General features: G+C 44.1%; 1 protein-coding gene across 10 annotated transcripts in view; it reads left to right on the plus strand.

The window, feature by feature from the left end:
• Nucleotides 1-1,926: 1,926 nt before the first annotated feature.
• Nucleotides 1,927-20,341, plus strand: part of VPS13D (vacuolar protein sorting 13 homolog D) — a 269,200-nt gene continuing 250,785 nt past the window's right edge. For all 10 annotated transcript variants that reach the window (XM_070474310.1, XM_020897781.2, XM_020897934.2 and 7 more), the window contains exons 1-5: nt 1,927-2,011; nt 6,542-6,714; nt 15,952-16,029; nt 18,359-18,549; nt 18,643-18,723. In XM_070474310.1, coding sequence (XP_070330411.1) covers nt 6,618-6,714; nt 15,952-16,029; nt 18,359-18,549; nt 18,643-18,723 — 447 coding nt within the window. In that variant the 5' untranslated portion in view covers nt 1,927-2,011; nt 6,542-6,617. The remainder of the gene's footprint in view (nt 2,012-6,541; nt 6,715-15,951; nt 16,030-18,358; nt 18,550-18,642; nt 18,724-20,341) is intronic.

The raw sequence follows: 20,341 nt of genomic DNA on the forward strand, positions 1-20,341 counted from the left end.
AGTATCAGGGTCTTTTCCAATGGGTCAGTTCTTTGCATCAGGTGGCCAGAGTTTCGAAGTTTCAGCTTCAGCATCAGTCCTTCCAATTATATTCAGGACTAATTTCCTTTAAGTATAAACAAGTAAATAAAATAATCTCATTTCAGACAGCATTAAATTTTGTGAAGATAATATAACAGGATAATGGATGAGGGGAACTTAAGATAGGGCAGCAGGGAAATCCTATGAGATGGAATGTTTGAAACAAAGAGTGGGCTGTGTGATTATTCAGAGTTGCCCTGTAGCCAGATACATCTATTGAGCATGTGAAAGGCAGCATTTATATTGTGACGTGCCGTAGTGTAAAATACACACCAGATTTAAAAAACTAATGTCTTTTTTTTTTTGACAGTGGTTCTTTTTTTAAAAAAAATTATTTATTTATTTTGCTTCACCAGGTCTTAGTTGGAGCATGTGGGATTTTTAGTTGTGGCATGTGAACTTAGTTGTGGCATATGAGATCTAATTCCCTGACAAGAGATCAAACCCAGGGCCCCTGCACTGGGGGTGCAGCCTTAGCCATTGGACCACCAAGGAAGTCCCCAAAACATCTTATTAATAATACTTTTCCTGTTAGTTACAGGTTGATCAGTCCTGAATATTCATTGGAAGGACTGATGTTGAGGCTGAAACTCCAATACTTTGACCACCTGATGCGAAGAACTGACTCATTTTGAAAAGACCCTGATGCTGGGAAAGATTGAAGGCAGGAGGAGAAGGAAATGATAGAGGATGAGATGGTTGGATGGCATCATCCACTCAGTGGGCATGAGTTTGAGTAAACTCTGGGAGCTGATGATGGACTGGGAGGCCTGGCATGTTGCAGTCCATGGGGTTGCAAAGAGTTGAACATGACTGAGCAACTGAACTGAATTGAACAGGTTGAGATGATAATATTTAGAACATGTTGGATTAAATAAAATATATTATTAATTTCACCTTTTGGTTTTCCCTTTAAAAAATGTACCAACTAAGTAAATTTAGTATGCAGCTTAGTGCTGAAGAATTGATGCTTTCTAATTGTGGTGCTAGAGAAGACTCTTGAGAGTCTCTTGGACTGCAAGGGGATCAAACCAGTCAATCCTAAAGGAAATCAACCCTGAATATTCACTGGAAGGATTGATGCTGAAGTTGAAGCTCCAATACTTTGGCCACCTGATGCGAAGGGCCGACTCATTTGCAAAGACCGGATACCTGGAAAGATTGAAGGCCAAAGGAGAAGAGGGGTGGCAGAGGATGAGATGGTTGGATGGCATCACTGATTCAATGGACATGAGTTTGAGCAAACTCTGGGAGATAGTGGAGGACAGAGGTGCCTGGCGTTCTGCAGTCCATGGGTCGCAAAGAACTGGACACGACTTCACGACTGAACAACAGCAACTGCATTATGCTCCCACTGGACAGCAGTGGTTTCTGTAAAAGCATCCTAAGCAGAGAGATGCGAAATCAAAGGTCCAAAGGTAGGAACTGGAGGATGCTGGGGCAGAGCGGGCCCAGGAAAGGGTAGCAAAAATCGGAGTGGAACAAATTCATTAGGATCTTGGTTTCGGCTCTCTGAGGAAAGGGTTTTAATTTAAGTGTGGTGGGGAAGCAGGCAAATGGCAAAGTCTGAATTATGTTTTAACAGACCCCTGGACTGCTAAGTGCCGAACCGACTGCAGGCCAGTCTGTCCTAAATATTATCATCTCAACCTGTAGCCTTCCCCCGGACTCGGTTTACCCAACATGCTATAAAATGAGGCTATTCGGGCCTTTCTCCCCATTCTGCTCCAGCACCTGCGAGCTCTGGAGGGGGCGGCCGGCGTTGCCTCCTCGATGACTCGGCGCTCGGCTGGCCAGGCGCCGGGGAGTCGCTCGCTCGATTGGTCGGGTCGGGGCGGGCCTGAGTGCAGCCGGCCAGCGCCATTGAGGAGCCGCGGAGAGGAAGCGCCGCGCAGTGCCGGGCTGGGGCGGGCGGTCCGGACACCGACAGGTACGGGCCGAGGCAGGGCGGCGCCGGGAGGCGAGTAGGGCCGGGGGACTCAGGGTGGGCGTGGGCCCGCGGTCGGCTGCTCGGGATCTGCTTCAGACCTAGAGGCCCGGGCCCGCCTGAGGCGGGCGCGGCGCGGGGAGCCTGGGGACCCCACCGTCGGGCCCTCCGAGCTCCTTGGTGAAGTCTTGGGGCGCCCGAGCCCTCGACATCCCCGAGCGTCCCGCCCTCACCGGGACCCCCGCGTCCGAGCCCCTGCGGGCACCCTAGCCACACGCTCGGACGTCCTGAGCCTCGAGGGACTCCGGCGTCCGTGTCATGGGGAGTGGGAGCCCCCGCCAGACCCCGCATCCTCTCCAGGGTCGGGGCAGCCTGGTGTCCGGGGATCAAGGAGGTGTTAACCGGCGTCTCCCCGCCGGAGCCTTGGTCTCCACACGAGAGCCCAGTGTGTGAGCCTCGCTACCTGTTCCCAAGAAGGGTCTCCGGTCAGGGTTTTAGAGGGTCTTAACCACCCCCTTCTTCAGCCTTTGGGGTCACGGTCTGGGCTGGGAACATCAGGCCTCAAACCTGTCTTTGCCCCTCGCCCTCCGGGGTCATGCCCTGCTGAGCCCCTCCTTCCCGGGGCTTGGGGACACCTGGAGCTGTTCCCTCCTGGCTCTATCTGGTAGGTGGGGTCTTCGTCCCCCGGAGCTGGGCTTAGGGTTCTTAACAGAGAGGAGGCGCACGGGCTAGGGGGAGCCTGGCCTCCTGGTCTGTTTTCTTCCTGCGGGGCCCCGGGCCTGGCCCCCGCCCCTCTCCGGCCGCTGATCTCCGAGCTCCCTGTGCCGGCAACCCTCCGCCCCGCCGTCTCCTCTCCTGTCGCCAGCCCTTCCTACTTAGGACTTCAGCCGCCCCTCGAGGGAGGGGCCTGGCTCAAGGTCATGGCCAGCTGTCTGTCCGCCCGTGGACGGAGTACTGATCTCCAGTGTCACCTGCCCCACCAATTAGGGGAGGCCAGGAGGGTGGTTAGTGCCAGGCAGCTGCCGAGAAGCCCTGATGGACAGGGGTGTAAGCACTTTAGGATTCTGGCCAGCCTGGGGGCCCTTCCTGACACCGGATTCCTTAAGGGAATCCTTGAAGTGGCCTCAAGCCTGGTTTAGATGCTTAGCAGAGTTTATGGATGCCGTCTGGCTTGGGCCTTAACCTGTTTATTGCCCAGGGCGTTTTATAGTGCCTCTCACCCCATCTTTTTTTAATCTGGGCTTCCTCCACCTTCAGGGGAAGTAGAACAGGGCCAGATCTTGTGTACACACTGATAGTTGTTTCCCTTTATGCCTATTCAGAGAGCACTTGTAGTTGGCACTTCAGAGTTTGTTGGCATTTAGGGCCAGAATCAATGGCAGTTACTTCAAAAATGAAGAGTACTCCGACTTTGGCTCTTTGTTTAAGTGTGTTTGGAGTTTGCATAGTTAGACTAGATTAGTCAGATTCATGTTTTGTTTTCAAAGATTTACTTGTTTAAAGTTATAATAAAGAAATGTTCCCTTTATTCTTATTTTAAGAAACTTGTTCTTGTAATCTCTTCTTTAAATAAATGTACCCCATAATTTTTAGCATAAAATGTGCTTTACAAAAGATCTTTGGAAAGAAGTGTTCCCAGGTGGCTCAGTAGTAAAGAATCTGCCTGCTGGTACAGGAGACTGAAGAGACTCGACTTTGATCCCTGTGTCAGGAGGATCCCCTGAAGTAGGAAATGGCAGCCCCCTCCAGTATTCTTGCCTGGGAAATCTCATGGACAGAGGGGCCTGGCGGGGCTGCAGTCCGTGGGGTAACAAAAGAGTCAGACATGACTTAGCAACTAAACAACAACAAAGATTTATTTTCTTATATGTTTTTACTGTCATTGTTGACAAATAAGAGTTAATTTAATCTGGAAATGCAGAACACTGCTGACGAATAAAAAACAATTTTTCCTGCAGGTTAACTCTTAAAAGAGCTTTGTGTTTGGGGGGGGTTTGGTGGGTGGAGGCCTCTCAGTTGGCCTAAGAGTGTCTTCTGGCACTAAGATGAATCACTGGAGGTGGGGCAAAGTGCTTGGAAAGGATCCGGAAAGGGCCATTTCCAAGTGGGATGCCTGCCACAGCAAACCTGGAGCCTCAGGCTTGGTAGGCCGGTGTTCCACATGCTTGGCTCAGAGCAAGATGTGGAGCACACATCTAACTCTAACTGGGATCTACTAGCTGAGAAATCTTGATACCTGTTTAAACTTTTATGTCTCAAGTTCACTATGTTAATTTTATGGAATACTAAAAATTATTTTTTGTAATGCTAATGGACACCAGTTATTATGGTAGACAGTAATAAAATCAGTACTGGATGTGAATACTATAGCTGGAACCAGAAGATTTCTGGTGTTCGTAATTACTGACTAAGGTATCAGCATCAGCTGGTGTCTAAGTACCAATAATGTTTTAAGAACAGTGATAAACCACTACTGTCTCCCTTCCATTTATATCATTTTACAAATGATCCTGATAAATTTGCAAAATTGATTTCAGGAAGGTTTAAGAGGATCTTTGCAGAATATGAAGTTCATTGATCCAATCTCTTAGGCCATTTTTCTATTTTTTTTGTTTTTTTTTTTTTACTGTATTGGGTCTTCGTTGGACTTCTCAGGTGGCACTAGTGGTCAAGAACCCACCTGCCAATGCAGGAGACATAAGAGACTTGGGTTAGATCCCTGGGTGAGGAAGATCCCCTGGAGGAGGGAATGACAACCCAGTCCGGTATTCTTACCTGGAGAATCCCATGGATAGAGGAGCCTGGCAGGCTACAGTCTGTGGGGTCGCAAAGAGTTGGACCCGACTGAAGCAACTTAACACACTCGGGTCTTCGTTGCTTTTCTTGGGCTTTCTCTAGTTGTGGGGAGCTGGGGGCTACTCTTCGTTGCAGTGTGAGGGCTCCTCCTTGCCGTGGCTTCAGTTGAGGAGCACAGGTTCTAGGGCATGGTGGTTCAGCAGTTGTAGTGCACAGTTCAGTGGTTGTATCGCACGGCCTTAGTTGCCCTGAGGCATGTGGGATCTTCCTGGACCAATGTTTGAACCTGTGTCTTCTGCATTGGCATGCGGACTCCCATCCAGTGCGCCACCAGGAAAGTCCCACTTGGGCCATTTTTGCTTTAATCTAGGACAGGGTTTCTCATCCTTGGTACTGTTGGCATATTGGGCTGGATAATTCTTTGCTGTGAAGGGCTGTCTTGTGCACTGTAGGGAGTTCAGCAGGTTCCATGGCCCGTCTCCTCTCACAAGGTACCAGTTGCAAAATTCCAGCCACCGCCCCCCCAACTGCTCCCTGCCCCAGCCCCCAGTCATAATATTCAGGAATATCTCTAGATGTTTCCAGGTCACGTCTGGATAGAACCTCTGATCAGGACAGCCTAGTCCCCAGGTTAGTCACCAAAAGCAATCAGTTTCATGATCAGTTACATCAAAAAGATGCACAACTTTGAATTGTAGGTAATTTTTGATCAATTTATAAGTGACCATTCTTTGCAGCTGCATCAGTTTGTAATGTATTGGCCCTCCATTTACTAGTGGTGGCATCTTAACAGTGTTTCCCATTCATCATTCTTTTTTTTTTTAGATTGAAGTTAGTTTCAGGTGTGCAGCAAAGTGATTCAGTTCTAAATATATGTATTTCAGATTTATTTTTCATTATAGGTTGTTATACAATATTGAATATTGTTCCCTGTGTTACACAGTAGATCACTGTTGCTTAAATCTATTTTATGTATAGTACTGTGTGTCTGCTTATCCCATACTCCTAATTTATCCCTCCCTTCTTCCCTCTTTAGTAACTGTAAGTTTATTTTCTATGTCTGTGAGTCTGTTTCTGTTGTATATATAGATTCATTTGTATTTTTTTTTAGATTTCACATATAAATGATATAGTATGTGTCTTTCTCTGATTTCACTTAGTTTGATTCTCTAGGTCCATGCATGTTGCTGCAAATAGCAATATTTTCTTTCTTTTTAAAAAATATCTATTCATCTGGCTTCATCATGTTTTATGGCACGTGGCGTCTTTGTTGTGTTGTTCGGGATCTCATGTTGAGATGTGGACTTTCTAGTTGTGGTATGTGGGCTCAGTAGTTGTGGCTTGGGGACTCCAGAGCACGTGGGCTTTAGCAGTTGTAGCGTGTGGGCTTAGTTGCTCCGAGGATTGTGGGGTCTTAGTTCCCCGACCAGGAATTGAACTTGTGTCCCCTGCATTGCTTAACCTCTAGACCACCAGATAAGTCCCTTTCCTTTTCTTTATGGCTTAGTAGTATTCCACACCTTCAAACCACACCTTCTTTATCCATTAATCTGTTGACAACACTTAGGTTGCTTTCATCTCTTGGCTATTGTAAATGGTGGTGCTATGAACATTCACCCCATGTTTTCTTAAATCTGTGCTTTGTATCCATCTACTTTCAGGACAGATAGAGTAGGATATCATCTTGGGAAAATTGTCTGGTTTTTCTGTTCATTTCTTTTTTTTCTTCTTCCATAGATTCTTCTGTGACCATGAGAGAGAGAAATAAAGAATAGTCCATGAGTTTTAAACACCTTGTCTTGAGGATATAGTCATGTTGGAAGGTCTTGTAGCCTGGGTTCTTAATACCTACCTGGGGAAATATGTCAATAACCTGAACACTGACCAGCTCTCCGTCGCACTTTTGAAAGGTGAGTACATGTGTCTCTTTTTGGTGAACTGTGCTTTGCAGATTGGATATCTATTTTTTATATTCTTTTTATTGTATTGAGAATAATAAACCTTAATGGCCAGATGGCTTTGTTCCAAATATGTGCAAAAAAAATAATGTTCTCCATACGACACCAATTATTATTATTATAGGGTAACTTAAGTAGGTAGCTGTATTGTCATAGAGTTTAGGGAAGTATTAAATAATAATAATAATTTTAAAAAGACCATACTACTGGTGACTATGCTTTGCCCCAGTTAATGTTTTCAGTTTTATAAGATTTTATGGAAGCAGCCAGGATGTAGTGACAGTGTCATTAGCTTCAGCTTCAAATCCTGCTATTACTTAATTAGCTATATGAACAAGTCATTGCAATTCTGAGCCTCAGTTTCTTTCGAAATGGAGGGCAATATACCTCTGTGGGTTGCTGTAAGGATGAAATGGAGTGGCCTTTGAAGCTCCTTTCCTGCTGATGTGTGATAGATACCCACATGTTACTGTAGGGTCTTCCGACAGAGTTTATGGGATCTTGTCTTACCGAGTAGTAAAATACCTAAAGCTTGAGACATTTTCGCCTTGATAAGGCTATATTTCCTAAATACAGCCCAGTGGTGTGATGAGGGGATTGGAAAAGTGCTTTCTTCTCCTTCCTTGCTTTAAGTTCTCTTTGCTCAACTAAAAATGGAACCCTTTAACACATCTAGGAAAAGAAAGAAGATCGAGTCAGTTTGCAAACATGTAGAATCATAGAAAGAGGAAAGGGGGCCTCAAACACAGTGGAAACCTCCTGGGCTTCCTGGGAGTATGAGTTTTGGCAAGTGTACTGGGGCAGGTTAGGGGGGCTGGCCATGAAGCAGATGTGTGGACAGCCTGAGCACAGGTGCAGTGATTTACTGTTCCCAGAAGTGGCATTCTCCGGGGTTTCCTGACGCACCCAAGCCAGGGGCAGGATCACAGCAGCGATGGGCCACAGGGAGCTCGAGGGGTTGCACCCCCCTGCTCCCTTCCTTTCACTGGAAACAGCAGTGGCTTCTTTCCTATTCTTTTTTTTCCTCTGCACTTTCCTGGACGGGAGCTTCTTGATGGAAAGTGAAAATGACTGGTTGCCCGGGAGAGGGCTGTGTTTCAAGTATAATAGTAGTGTCGAGTTTATGTCTTTGGTCACGTATTGAAGTTCTCAGACACACTGTGAAGCTAACGGGGTGAACGGGCAGGTTACTGGGCCCAGAAGGAGCCCTGCAAACCACAGCATTGCTGACAACAGAGCTGGCTTTCTCAAGAGCGATGTGGTAAGAAGGATGTTTGCTAAAGAAATTAATAAATAGAAATTGGTATCTGATTAGCTATGGCGTCTCCACTGATAATAGACTTTGAGCCTCAGCAATTTTATTTATTTATTTTTTAAAGTTATTACTGCTTATTTATTTTGGCTGCGCCAGGTGTTAGTTGCAGCATATGAGCTCTTAGTTGTGGCATGTGGGATCTAGTTCCCTGACTAGGGATTGAACCCGGGCCCCCAGCATTAGGAGTGAGGACTCTTAGCCACTGGACCACCAGGGAAGTCCCTGAAAAGGATTTGGCCTGCATGTGGGCTCTGCGTGAAAGGATGTTTGACCAAGTAGCCAGGTGTCCACTGGGTGGGGAGGGGGCAGCCTCAGTGGATCACCTGGTCTCTATGATCTCTGGACTGGGTCCTAGCGCCCCTCTATCCTGATTCTGACTCTGATTTGACTCTGATTCAAGGACTCTGACTTCATGAGATGTGGGGGATGGGGTGGGGCTGGGCTGGGCTGGATTCTAATCCCCTGCCTTCTACTATACAGAGGGGACATACCTGTCCTGCAGGAATGACCACCTTGATCCCACACAGGGCCTTCCACAATGGGTAGATCTCCCATTTATCCTTTTGCCAACCAAGCTGCTACATTTTACATCTGTCTGTCTTTATTTCAGTTTGGTTTTTTTTTTTAATTAAAAAAAATCCAGAACATAAGACACACCCACTACCCAGAATTGACCAATGTTACCAACCAGGTCCGCCCTCCTTCCTCTCTTACCTTCGATCCTAACACTTGACCCTCTGTCCTCCTGGTTGTTCCTGAACATGCAAAATACCTGGATCACCTTTCCTCCAGATGCCTGCATGACAATGCCCTCACTCTGGTCCAGTCTGCTCAAAAGCCACCTCCTCAGAGATGCTTTTCTGACCCTCTTAGCTAAAGTTGCTTTTTTTAAGAAATTTTTATTTACTTTTTGGCTGTGCTGGTCTTAGTTGTGTCATGCAGGATGTTCTATCCTCTTTGCGCCAGGCAAAATCTTTAGTTGCAGTATGTGGGATCTAGTTCCCACACCAAGGATTGAGTGTGGGCCCCCTGCATTGGGAACTCCGAGTCTCAGCCACAGAGCACCAGAGAAGTCCCTCTAATCTCAGCAATTTCAGACAGAATATATCTTGTAAGGACAACTGTGGCTCTCACTGAAGTTTTCTACCCCATTTCTGGGCATATCTCTTCTTAAAAAGTGTTCTCTATGGCTTTTAACAAGCCTGCGGAGTTTGAGGAATGTGTCTCTGCAGAATAGAAACATGCTTTTTCTTTCGTAACTGATGTAGTTACTCTGTGTTTATGGATCTGGAGCATGCCATGGTGCTTGGCCAAAAAAGTTTTAGAGCATCACAGTGCACTGAGAGAATGGCTTTGTAAAGGAGTTGAAAACTTTTTTTGTTGATCTTGATGACATGGTTAAGGAGGCTTTGGGGGCAGAGGATACGAGAGAAAAATGAGAGTGTTATTTCAGTTTGTCTAGAGATATTTACCCGACTAGTAATGCTGAAGATCATGATCATCAAATCATGAACTTATTGCCAAATTCAGACTTAAATTGAAGAAAGTGGGGAAAACCATTAAACCATTCAGGTATGACCTAAACCAAATCACTTATGGTTATACAGTGGAAGTGAGAAATAGATTTCAGGGACTAGATCTGATAGACAGAGTGTCTGTTGAACTATGGACAGAGGTTCATGACATTGTACAGGAGAGAGGGATCAGGACCATCCCCAAGAAAAAGAAATGCAAAAAAGCAAAATGGCTGTCTGAGGAGGCCTTACAAATAGCTGTGAAAAGAGGAGAAGTGAAAAGCAAAGGAGAAAAGGAAAATAGCCATTTGAATGCAGAGTTCCAAAGAATAGCAAGGAGAGATAAGAAAGCCTTCCTCAGTGATCAGTGCAAAGAAATAGAGGAAAACAATAGAATGGGAAAGACTAGAGATCTCTTCAAGAAAATTAGAGATACCAAGGGAATATTTCATACAAAGATGGACTCAGCAAAGGACAGAAATGGTATGGACCTAACAGAAGCAGAAGATATTAAGAAGAGGTGGCAAGAATACACAGAAGAACTGTACAAAAAAGATCTTCACAACCCAGTTAATCACGATGTTGTGGTCACTCACCTAGAGCCAGACATCCTGGAATGTGAAGTCAAGTGGGCCTTAGGAAGCATCACTACGAACAAAGCTAGTGGAAGTGATGGAATTCCAGTTGAGATATTTCAAATCCTAAAAGATGATGCTGTGAAAGTGCTGCACTCAGTATGTCAGCAAATTTGGAAAACTCAGCAGTGGCCACAGGGCTGGAAAAGGTCAGTTTTCATTCCAATCCCAGAGAAAGGCAGTGCCAAAGAATGCTCAAACTACTGCACAATTGCACTTACCTCACACACTAGTAAAGTAATGCTCAAAAGTCTCCAAGCAAGGCTTCAGCAATACATGAACCATGAACTTCCAGATGTTCAAGCTGGTTTTAGAAAAGGCAGAGGAACCAGAGATCAAATTGCCAACATCCGCTGGATCATCAAAAAAGCAAGAGAGTTCCAGAAAAACATCTATTTCTGCTTTATTGTCTATGCCAAAGCCTTTGACTGGGTGGATCACAATAAACTATGGAAAATTCTGAAAGAGATGGGAATACCAGACCATCTGACATGCCTCTTGAGAAACCTATATGCAGGTTAGGAAACAACAGTTAGAACCGGACATGGAACAACAGACTGTTTCCAAATAGGAAAAGGAGTACATCAAGGCTGTATATTGTCACCCTGCTTATTTAACTTATATGCAGAATACATCATGAGAAACACTGGGCTGAAAGAAGCACAAGCTGGAATCAAGATTGCCGGGAGAAATATCAATAACCTCAGATATGCAGATGACACCACCCTTACGGCAGAAAGTGAAGAGGAACTAAAGAGCCTCTTGATGAAAGTGAAAGAGGAGAGTGAAAAAGTTGGCTTAAAGCTCAACATTCAGAAAACTAAGATCATGGCATCCGGTCCCATCTCTTCATGACAAATAGATGGGGAAACAGTGGCAGACTTCATTTTTTTGGGCTCCAAAATCACTGCAGATGGTGATTGCAGCCATGAAATTATAAGACACTTACTCCTTGGAAAGAAAGTTATGACCAACCTAGACAGCATATTAAAAAGCAGAGACATTACTTTGCTAACAAAGGTCCATCTAGTCAAGGCTATGGTTTTTCCAATAGTCATGTATGGATGTGAGAGTTGGACTGTAAAGAAAGCTGAGTGCTAAAGAATTGATGCTTTTGAACTGTGGTGTTGGAGAAGACCCTTTAGAGTCCCTTGGACAGCAAGGAGATCCAACCAGTTCATCCTAAAGGAAATGAGTCCTGAATATTCGTTGGAAGAACTGATGTTGAAGCTGAAACTCTGGCCACCTGATGCAAAGAACTGACTCATTTGAAAAGACCCTGGTGCTGGGAAAGATTGAAGGTGGGAGGAGAAGGGGATGACAGAGGATGAGATGGTTGGATTGCATCACTGCTCAGTGTTCATGGGTTTGGGTATACTCTGGGAGTTGGTGATGGACAGGGAGTCCTGGCGTGCTGCCGACCATGGGGTCGCAAAGAGTCGGACATGACTGAGGAACTGAACTGAACTGAGAGATATTTACAGATACTTTGGGAGATGCAACGGAGACTGAAATAGTTGTCAAGTGTATGAATTTTGTAGTCAGACTGGGTTTGAATCCCAGTTCCTTCACTTAGACCACTAACGGGCAAATAACTCAAATTATTTTTTTCTTCTTCCACTTTTACTGAGATATAATTGATACATAGTCCTGTATAAGGTTAGGGTGTACAGTATAATGATTTGACTTACATACATCATGAAATGATCATCAGTAAGTTTAGTGAACATGCATCATCTCATTTAGATACAAAATTAAAGAAACAGTCCTTTTTTCTTGTGATGAGAGTTCCTAGATTCAATATTGATATACAGCATATACGTTAACTCTACTTATCCTGTTGTACCTTACATCCCTAGCACTAAATTATTCAAATTCTTAATGCTTCAGTCTCCCTTTCTACAAATTGGAGAGAATATTCCGTCTCATGCAGTTCTAAGGACTGAACCCATTAATGTAGGTCAAAAAGCTAGAACTATTCTTGGCATTCAGTGGGCCCTCAGTCAGTGTTAGTTATCATCACCGTTTGAGCATCAGCATTATGACTGGCTGGTGCATTGGACTTCAGGGATGGACTGTGCACACGTGTTCAAAGCAATAAAAATGCAGAATAGCATAGGAGAAGTTGAAGGACAGAGACAGCACTTGTATAATATTTCATTTGTTCAGTCATTTAACAAACACTGAGCATCTGCTTTGGGTAAGACTATTATGTGTATGTGTATGTATTATGTGTATGTGTATATGTATGATGGAATGACACAAAAAGGGGAGACAGTACAAAATATTTGGAGCTCAGGCATAGGGTCTAACCCTTGTTCCACCACTTTACAATTGTTTGTGACTGTGAGCAAGTTACATAAAAGCCTCTTCTTCACCAGCACCCCCCCACACCTCCCACCTTTTCTTTTGCTGTAACATGAGGCTTGTGGAATTTTAGTTTCCTTACCAGGGACTGGACTCAGGCCCTCAGCAGTGAGAATGTGGAGTCCTAACCACTGGACCGCCAGGGAATTCCCACCCCTTCTCCATCTTGCCACCAGAGATCAGCCAGGCCTGGTATGAACTCTGGCACTACCGCTGACCAGTTCTGTTATTTGTAAGCAATTACTTATCCTCTAAGCCTCACTTTTCTTATTTTACAAGTGAAGGAAGTAATAGTTCATTATATTTTTGTGAGGATCAAATTAAGAAGTGCATATGAAGTGCTTGGTACATAGTAGGATCTCGGGGTACTATCATCAGCATCATTATTAATATCATCATCCTAGCTCCCTCCTCTGTAGTCCCTGTTCCTAGAGAGCCATTAGCCTGTCTGGGAGGCAGAAATGAGTGGACAGTAGTAGAAGCAGTATGGATTGTGTTGTTACACTAGAGATCCAACTGTAATGCAGTGGGAGGAGGATCATTCATCCTGTCTGGAGACTCTGAGAAAGCTATTCTGGAGGTGGCTTTTGAGTGGGTCTTGCAGGGTTTTGGTAGATGGCCCGGACTGGGTGACCACCTTCCAGCAGAATGAGGCTTGTGAGTGGAGGCAGAAGGTGGACACCTGCAGGGCATGTTCACATGCTTTGAGGCCAGAAGGCAGCAGCTGCCAGTGTTGAGTCAAGGGGTTTGAACTCTGGGCTGTGGGCATATGTTTAGTTTCCCCCTTCTTTTCTGATTTATAAGCTCTGAATCTCAGGTTGGCCCTTTAAATGAGGTTGACTTTCCTAGAGCCCAGGGAGGAGGATTGAGTAGTCATTAGGTATTTACTCTTAATTCACCGTAGTTCTGGCTTCCCAGGTGGCCCAGTGGTAAAGAATCTGCCTGCCAATGCAGAAGACCTGGGTTCGATCCCTGAGTTAGGAAGATCCCCTGGAGTAGGAAATGGCAACTCACTCCAGTATTCTTGCCTGGGAAATTTCATGAACAGTCCTCTGTAGCTTGGCGGGCTACAGTCCCTGGGATTGCAAATAGTTGGACACACCTGAGTGCACATGCACTACACACTAGTGACTAGATTTCTTAGTAATCTGAGCTGAGCAATTTTGGCATGAGAGAGCCATCCATAAGTAAGTCTGCAGATTTTCTGCCTGGAAATCAACGAACATTATCATCTATAAGATGCTTACCTTTGTGGCCTGGTTCCTTGGAGGGACCTTTCCCGGCAGGGCCGGTTGGGTGCAGGGAAGTCGGAAGCCTTTGATCTGTATTTTGTCTGATTCCCTTGTTTTGGACTCTCGGTAGGCTGCCTTTTCTCTTCATTTTTGCCTCAGTGTCTTCTTTTGAGACCACCTCCTTTGCTCTCTTTGCTTCAGCTTCTTTAATTGTTCATTGCGTGGATTGCCTGCAAGTCCAGTTCTCCATGTGGTTCAGCAGCCATGGAAACCTGGGGCTGTCTGCCTTTGTGACAGATTTGGCTGTTGAAAAACAGGGCAAGTGAGTCAAATTGCAAATGTTGCTCTTTAAAAGAAGAAACTGTATGGTTTCCTCCCTTTAAGTTAGTTTCAACTGATAGAAATGTGTTTCACATTTTTTTCCCCCAAATGATCATTTTTCTCCCCAAATGTGGATATAGGGTTGTTTCTGGGCTCTCTGGGACAATTAACTTCTCCTTTTGGTTCGTCTTAAGGTGTGTGGAACCCTACCTGAAAAATAATTTGGGTCCATTTGCTCAGAATCTGCTCAGATGCTAGCTTTGAATACTTCTTTAGACGCCAGTAAGGCACATCTTAATCATTCAAAGGGGGAAGTAAGCAGGTTTCTTGTATTAGTTTGTCTTTGGAGGAAAAGACTTGCTTTCCTTTCTTCTGAGTTCTCTTGCCAGCTAATGGTTGCTAGTTGTTGTTGTCTGTACTTTCTGTTCTTGAAAATATATTTCAGACAGATTTATATGACTCAGAAATCAACTTTGTTGCGCAAACAACTTCATAAAAGGATGGCTGTGTCCCCAGCTTTTTGAGGGTGGGGACCCTGCTTGCCTTTGTTTATAATCCCAGTGGCCAGCACCGTGCCTTAGGCACAGGGGACGGTCACTTCCGTAGTTTCAGGAGTGAGTGTCACCCCCATGACTGGCCCTTTAGTCTGCTTTGGAGACATCTAGTACTTTTGGGTTTAAGTGATGGTAAAAGCTGAGGCTGAAAAGGACCTTGAGCAGTGGTCCAGTTCATGCCTTTTCTCATTACTCTGCAGGTGAGGGTGGGAAGGAGAACCTGTGGAGGTGGGCTTTCTGGAAAAGAGAGTGTACTTCCTTCTGATGACCAACTTTACTGAACTCACAGGAGCTCTTAGACATGGTGTGGAATACGTCATTTTAGGAGGGCGGGCAGTGAATGAGGAGGAGAGCTTGTTAAAAATGGCAAATTTTTGTTTCAATTTCAGAGATATCTGGGTGGGGAAACCAGGATCTGTGTTTCATCCCAGGCAATTCAAATGTTAATGGTCCTTGGGTGAATATTAGCCTAAACTTGGGGCTTTTTTTTTTTTTTAATCATAGTGATACATTTTTTAGTGACAATAACAAGGTTACTTTTTCCAATAATACATCAAATAAATTATTTTTAAAAACATGGCTAATTTCATCTTTGTTTCATGTTTTAAAAAGATCTCCCCCCACCCCCGTTTTTTTTTTTTTTCCATTTATTTTTTATTAGTTGGAGGCTAATTACTTTACAATATTGTAGTGGGTTTTGTCATACATTGACATGAATCAGCCATGGATTTACATGTATTCCCCATCCCGATCCCCCCTCCCACCTCCCTCTCTACCCGATCCCTCTGGGTCTTCCCAGTACACCAGGCCCGAGCACTTGTCTCATGCATCCAACCTGGGCTTGTGATCTGTTTCACTATAGATAATATACATGTTTCGATGCTGTTCTCTCGAAAACTTGGGGCATTTAAACTGGCCACCTGGCCAGATCCCTTTGCAAGCTGAGAATGGCTTTTCCATTTTTAAAGACTTGTAAAGAAAAAAAAGAAAGAGAATATACAACAGACCCTGTAAGGACTGAAATATTTACTCCCTGGCTCGTTCGAGTCTGATCCCTGCCCTAAACCCTTCATCTGCTGGCAGGCTCACATGTCAGAGTGGGCAGGTCAGGACGTTAGTACAGATAAAGCACAGTGGTAGGTACAGCCTGGGCCTCCATGGGAAACTCACCCTTTACTCTTCACTGATTTGCACACAGTAGGCACCTATTGCTCTGTTGGATGAATATGTTATGGTGTTTTTATTTTTTAGGTGCTGTTGAATTAGAAAACTTGCCTTTAAAGAAAGATGCCTTGAAAGAACTGGAATTACCATTTGAGGTCAAAGCTGGTATGTGAAACAAGGGAGAGGGAAGCAGTATTACATCATTTGGGACGCAAAAACTGAGCACCCTTGTGTCTGGCTCTGTTGGACCAGGAAGAGGCAGAATAGGAGTTTCGATCAGTCTTCAAGTGTGGTCCCTAGGCTGCTAATGTCAGGATGTTCTTGGGGTGGTTGTGGCCCCCAGACTTACTGAATCAGAATCTCTGAAGAAGTGTCATTGAACCTGCATCATTTTTTTTTTTATTTTTTGAACCTGCACCTTTACTAAGCTCCCCAGGTGATTCTTAAAAGTCTGGGAACTTCAGTCTTAGATATGGGGGCTTCTTATTTTATTTTCAGAGAATTTACTGTACATTTTGGGCTTCCCCAGTGGCTTAGCGGTAAAGGACCTGCCTGCAATACAGAAGGCACAGGAGACTTGAGTTAGATCCCTGGGTCGGGAGGATCCCTGGAGGAGGGAATGGCTACCCACGCCAGTATTCTTGCCTGGAGAATCCCATGGACAGAGGAGCCTGATGGGGTGCAGTCGATGGGGTCACAGAGTTGGACACGATTGAAGTGACTGAGCACAGCATACACGTTTTACATATTACGGAGAGACAGGTGACTCTGTTGAATGAAAGGTGGGCTCGGGAACAGTATGCTTGGGTTTCTATTCCATATCTGCCATTTTCTGGCTGTGTGACTTTGGGGCAGTTCCCTCACAACTGTGTATGTGCTTCCTCATCTTTAAGATGGGATGATTGAAGTTACATCGTAGGGTTGTTGAGAGGAATACCCGAGTTAATGCATTAAAATTACTCAGTACAGTGTCCAGCACAAGTCTTGCAGTTACTAGATTTGGTAAAGAAACAAGAATTGTCACAGAATAAAAATATTTTCTATTAAGTGACCACGCATAAAATTAGTCCCTCTTTAGACACTGCTTGTCATTGACCAGTAGCCTATTGATGTCAGTTAGTCTTTCCTTTATTTTGAGGGTACATATAATAAAGTGTACGTACAATGCAAGTCAGTTGCTAGGTGAAATAAAATGGAAATTTTGCAAGAGATTTAGGCTTTCTTGAAGTCTACTCAAGTCATGGGTGAACTGCCAGAGTCACAAACAAAGGCAGTGACAAGTTAGAATCTGAAAGAAACTCTCAAGAATGATGATATGGTGGATACTGCCAAAGAGTTCTTAATTGAATATCAAAGGATTAAGAGAGGCTTTTAGGGAAAATTGATGTTTTCTAATGTTTTGGCAAAAATGACCCTTGCTCTGCCAAAATGGAATGTAGCAGAAGTTATATTTTGCTGTCATATAATTGTCCTCCCAATTAATTAAGATTAGAATTGCAACTGTGCACTAATTATTGTTAGAATTCTTTGTTGTGAACATTGATGTATGGTTTCAGTTTATAATATAAATTTTATTAAATGTAAGAACTGACTTTCATTTTTCTAGATAAAGCCAAAATTATTTTTTCATTATTTGTTGTGACATATATCTTCATTTGTTACTGGATTACACAACTGATCACTTGGTGTCAACGATACTCTGTTATCTTAAATGTAACAGATTGCTACTGCTCCAATTCTCGGTCTTAGGCAGGCATGATCACACTCTGCTAACATTCTACTTTTCAAGGTAGACTGTTCGTTGGGCTCTGTGGATCTCTGAGAGATCCCTTAGGTCAGACGGTTCACATGCTCTCATGCTTTACTCCTTGGTGGTGACTTGCCTCTTATTAATTGAAGCGAAAGAAGCCTTGTGTTCTGGGAGGCTTGGCTGGAAATGGTAGAACTCTGGAAATATGTGTCACGGTTCTCCCAGGCCATTTAGCTCTCCCATCAGTCTGAGGTCTCATGAAGAGTCAGCTTTCCTTCTCGATAGAATTCCACTGCAACATGACCAACGTTTCAGTCGCTGTGTTTGAAATTGTGTGTATTGTAAGTCTGTTAACTCCCAGTAAGTACCTATCAGCCAGCTAATTAATAATGAAGAAGAAATGAGTTGTGTGCCCATGGGCTTGTGCAAGTGCCATGGGGAGAAAGAAACCACAGGGAAATTTATGATGTAGTCCCATTGGGGAAGAGGTAATTTCCAGAGCAGAGATGTTGCATTTGAAATGAAAAAGTTACACTGACCTTGTTCTAGCTTCTACTTTATTATGCCTTTGTTCTTACAGCTCTCAGCCTAGTAGCGTTTGTTTCACATGTAGGAAAACTGGCTGCTTGTTTTCTTAAAAAGTAAATGGTAAAATTAATAATACTCCTTAAAGGACACTAGAAGAATACTGAAAAATAGAATTAAACACGTGTCAGACATTTAACAAGACTTTCCTCTTCCCAGGCTTAATTGGGAAAGTGACCCTTCAGATTCCCTTCTACCGCCCCCATGTGGACCCTTGGGTGATCTCCATCTCCAGCCTTCATTTAATTGGAGCCCCTGAAAAAATACAGGATTTCAATGATGAAAAGGAGAAGCGGTTGGAAAGGGAGCGCAAGAAAGCTCTCCTTCAGGCCCTGGAGGAAAAATGGAAGGCAAGGCAGAAATCCTCTTGGCCTGAGAGTGGTGGTGGTGAGACTCGAAATTGGCAAAGCCCTGGATTATAACATCAGCTCTTTCCTTTGTAGAACGAACGCCAGCAGAAAGGGGAATCTTACTGGTATTCAGTCACTGCCTCAGTAGTTACGAGGATTGTGGAGAACATTGAAGTAAGTCCTAATGGCTTTTATAAAGTATGAACACGGAGGGGACTGCTCAGGCTTAAATGCGTTTCATGTCATGGTTGCTGGTTTCTCCTGGGTGTAACTGATCACAGAGTGTCTGCAGAGAATGCTGACTGCTCAGGTGTGCCTTTTCCTAGGCGATGTTGGAGGGAGAACCTGAAAAGTGAGTCAGAAACAGGTTTTTCTTGCTTCAGATAGTGTGAGTAGGAGTTTTAATTTCACTGACACTTCACTTCATTTTCTTTTTGAATGTGGGAATGCCACTTGCTGAAGGATATACCTTCTAAGAAGAAAGATCCTGTCTGGTTGCAGGGCAAATCACTTAATCTCTCTGCTCTCAGTTTCTTCCTCTGGACAAGGAGAGTGGTTGAATATGGTTTCCAGTTAATTACATAGTGTGTTGTGAACAACTCTCTCACCGCTGTGTCTGGGGCCATGTGATGAGTTACAATGCTCGGGCTGCTGGCCATATTTTCTGCTTTAATTACCATTTTGTTTTGTCCTCAAAACCAAGAATAGGGTTCACACTAATTTTCAGGAATGTCATAAGAATCAGCCCATACTTATCAACTCCAGGGTTTTCATGCAATGCCATGTGACAGGCCACATGTTTTTTTAAGATGTCCCACTCCCCCCAGAGTACAGTCTGAGGTTGCTGGATTCATAACTTTGATAACTTTGGTAAAAAGATCAGTACATTTGAGGTGACTGCTTTGCATTCTTTTTCAGGCAGTTATTTATCTCATTGATTTTTTTAGATATTGTCATTATTTTAACTTTATTTCTAATAATAACTTTGAGATTTAGTTCACATACTATAAAGTTTACAATTTTAAAGTGTACAAACTAGTGTTTTTTGGTATATTTACAAAGTTGAGCGTTGATCACCACTGTCTAATTTCAGGATATTTTCATTATCCGTCAGAGATGCTCTATACCCAACTAGCAATCACTTCGAATTCCCCTTTCTTCCAGTCCCCTGCAACCACTAATGTACTTTATGGATTTGTGTAGTCTGGACATTTCGTATCAGTGCAGCTGTACACTCCGTGGTCTTTTGCATCTGGCTTTTTAGCATAATGCTCCGAAGATTCATCCATGTTGTGTCATGTATCAGTACTTTATTCCTTTTATGACTGGATAATATATTCCATTGTATGGATTGCCAAAGATGAACAAAGCTGGAGTGAAGTTAAAGTGGTGAAAACAGACTTTATTCAGTGACTCCTGACAGGAGGGGAAAGAGCAGAGCTCCATTTCAGTTGGTACACAGGTGACCAGGTGTTTTAAAGGGAGAATGAGGGTGTGTGTGTGTGTGTTGGGGTGGGTGGGGTGGGCAGGGCTCAGGAGGAAAATTACGAAGGGTTGGTCAATGTGGATGTGATTAGGTCAGCTGTATCTGCTAGCTGGACTTCTCTCCTTCCATAGAGATGGGTGACAGGAGCCCCTTTCTTCCTGATGATTGCATTTCAAGGGAGTGGCTTTTGGGTCCTTGAGTTGTAGGAGATACATTACATAGGGACAGCGAAAGGATTCACAGCTGTAAGCCCTTTTTGATAAATGCTCTAAGAAAAGGGAGGGGGATGTGCACTATTGTCAGGTG

The sequence above is a fragment of the Odocoileus virginianus genome, chromosome 11 (assembly GCF_023699985.2).
Source record: "Odocoileus virginianus isolate 20LAN1187 ecotype Illinois chromosome 11, Ovbor_1.2, whole genome shotgun sequence".
Taxonomy (NCBI): Eukaryota; Metazoa; Chordata; class Mammalia; order Artiodactyla; family Cervidae; genus Odocoileus; species Odocoileus virginianus.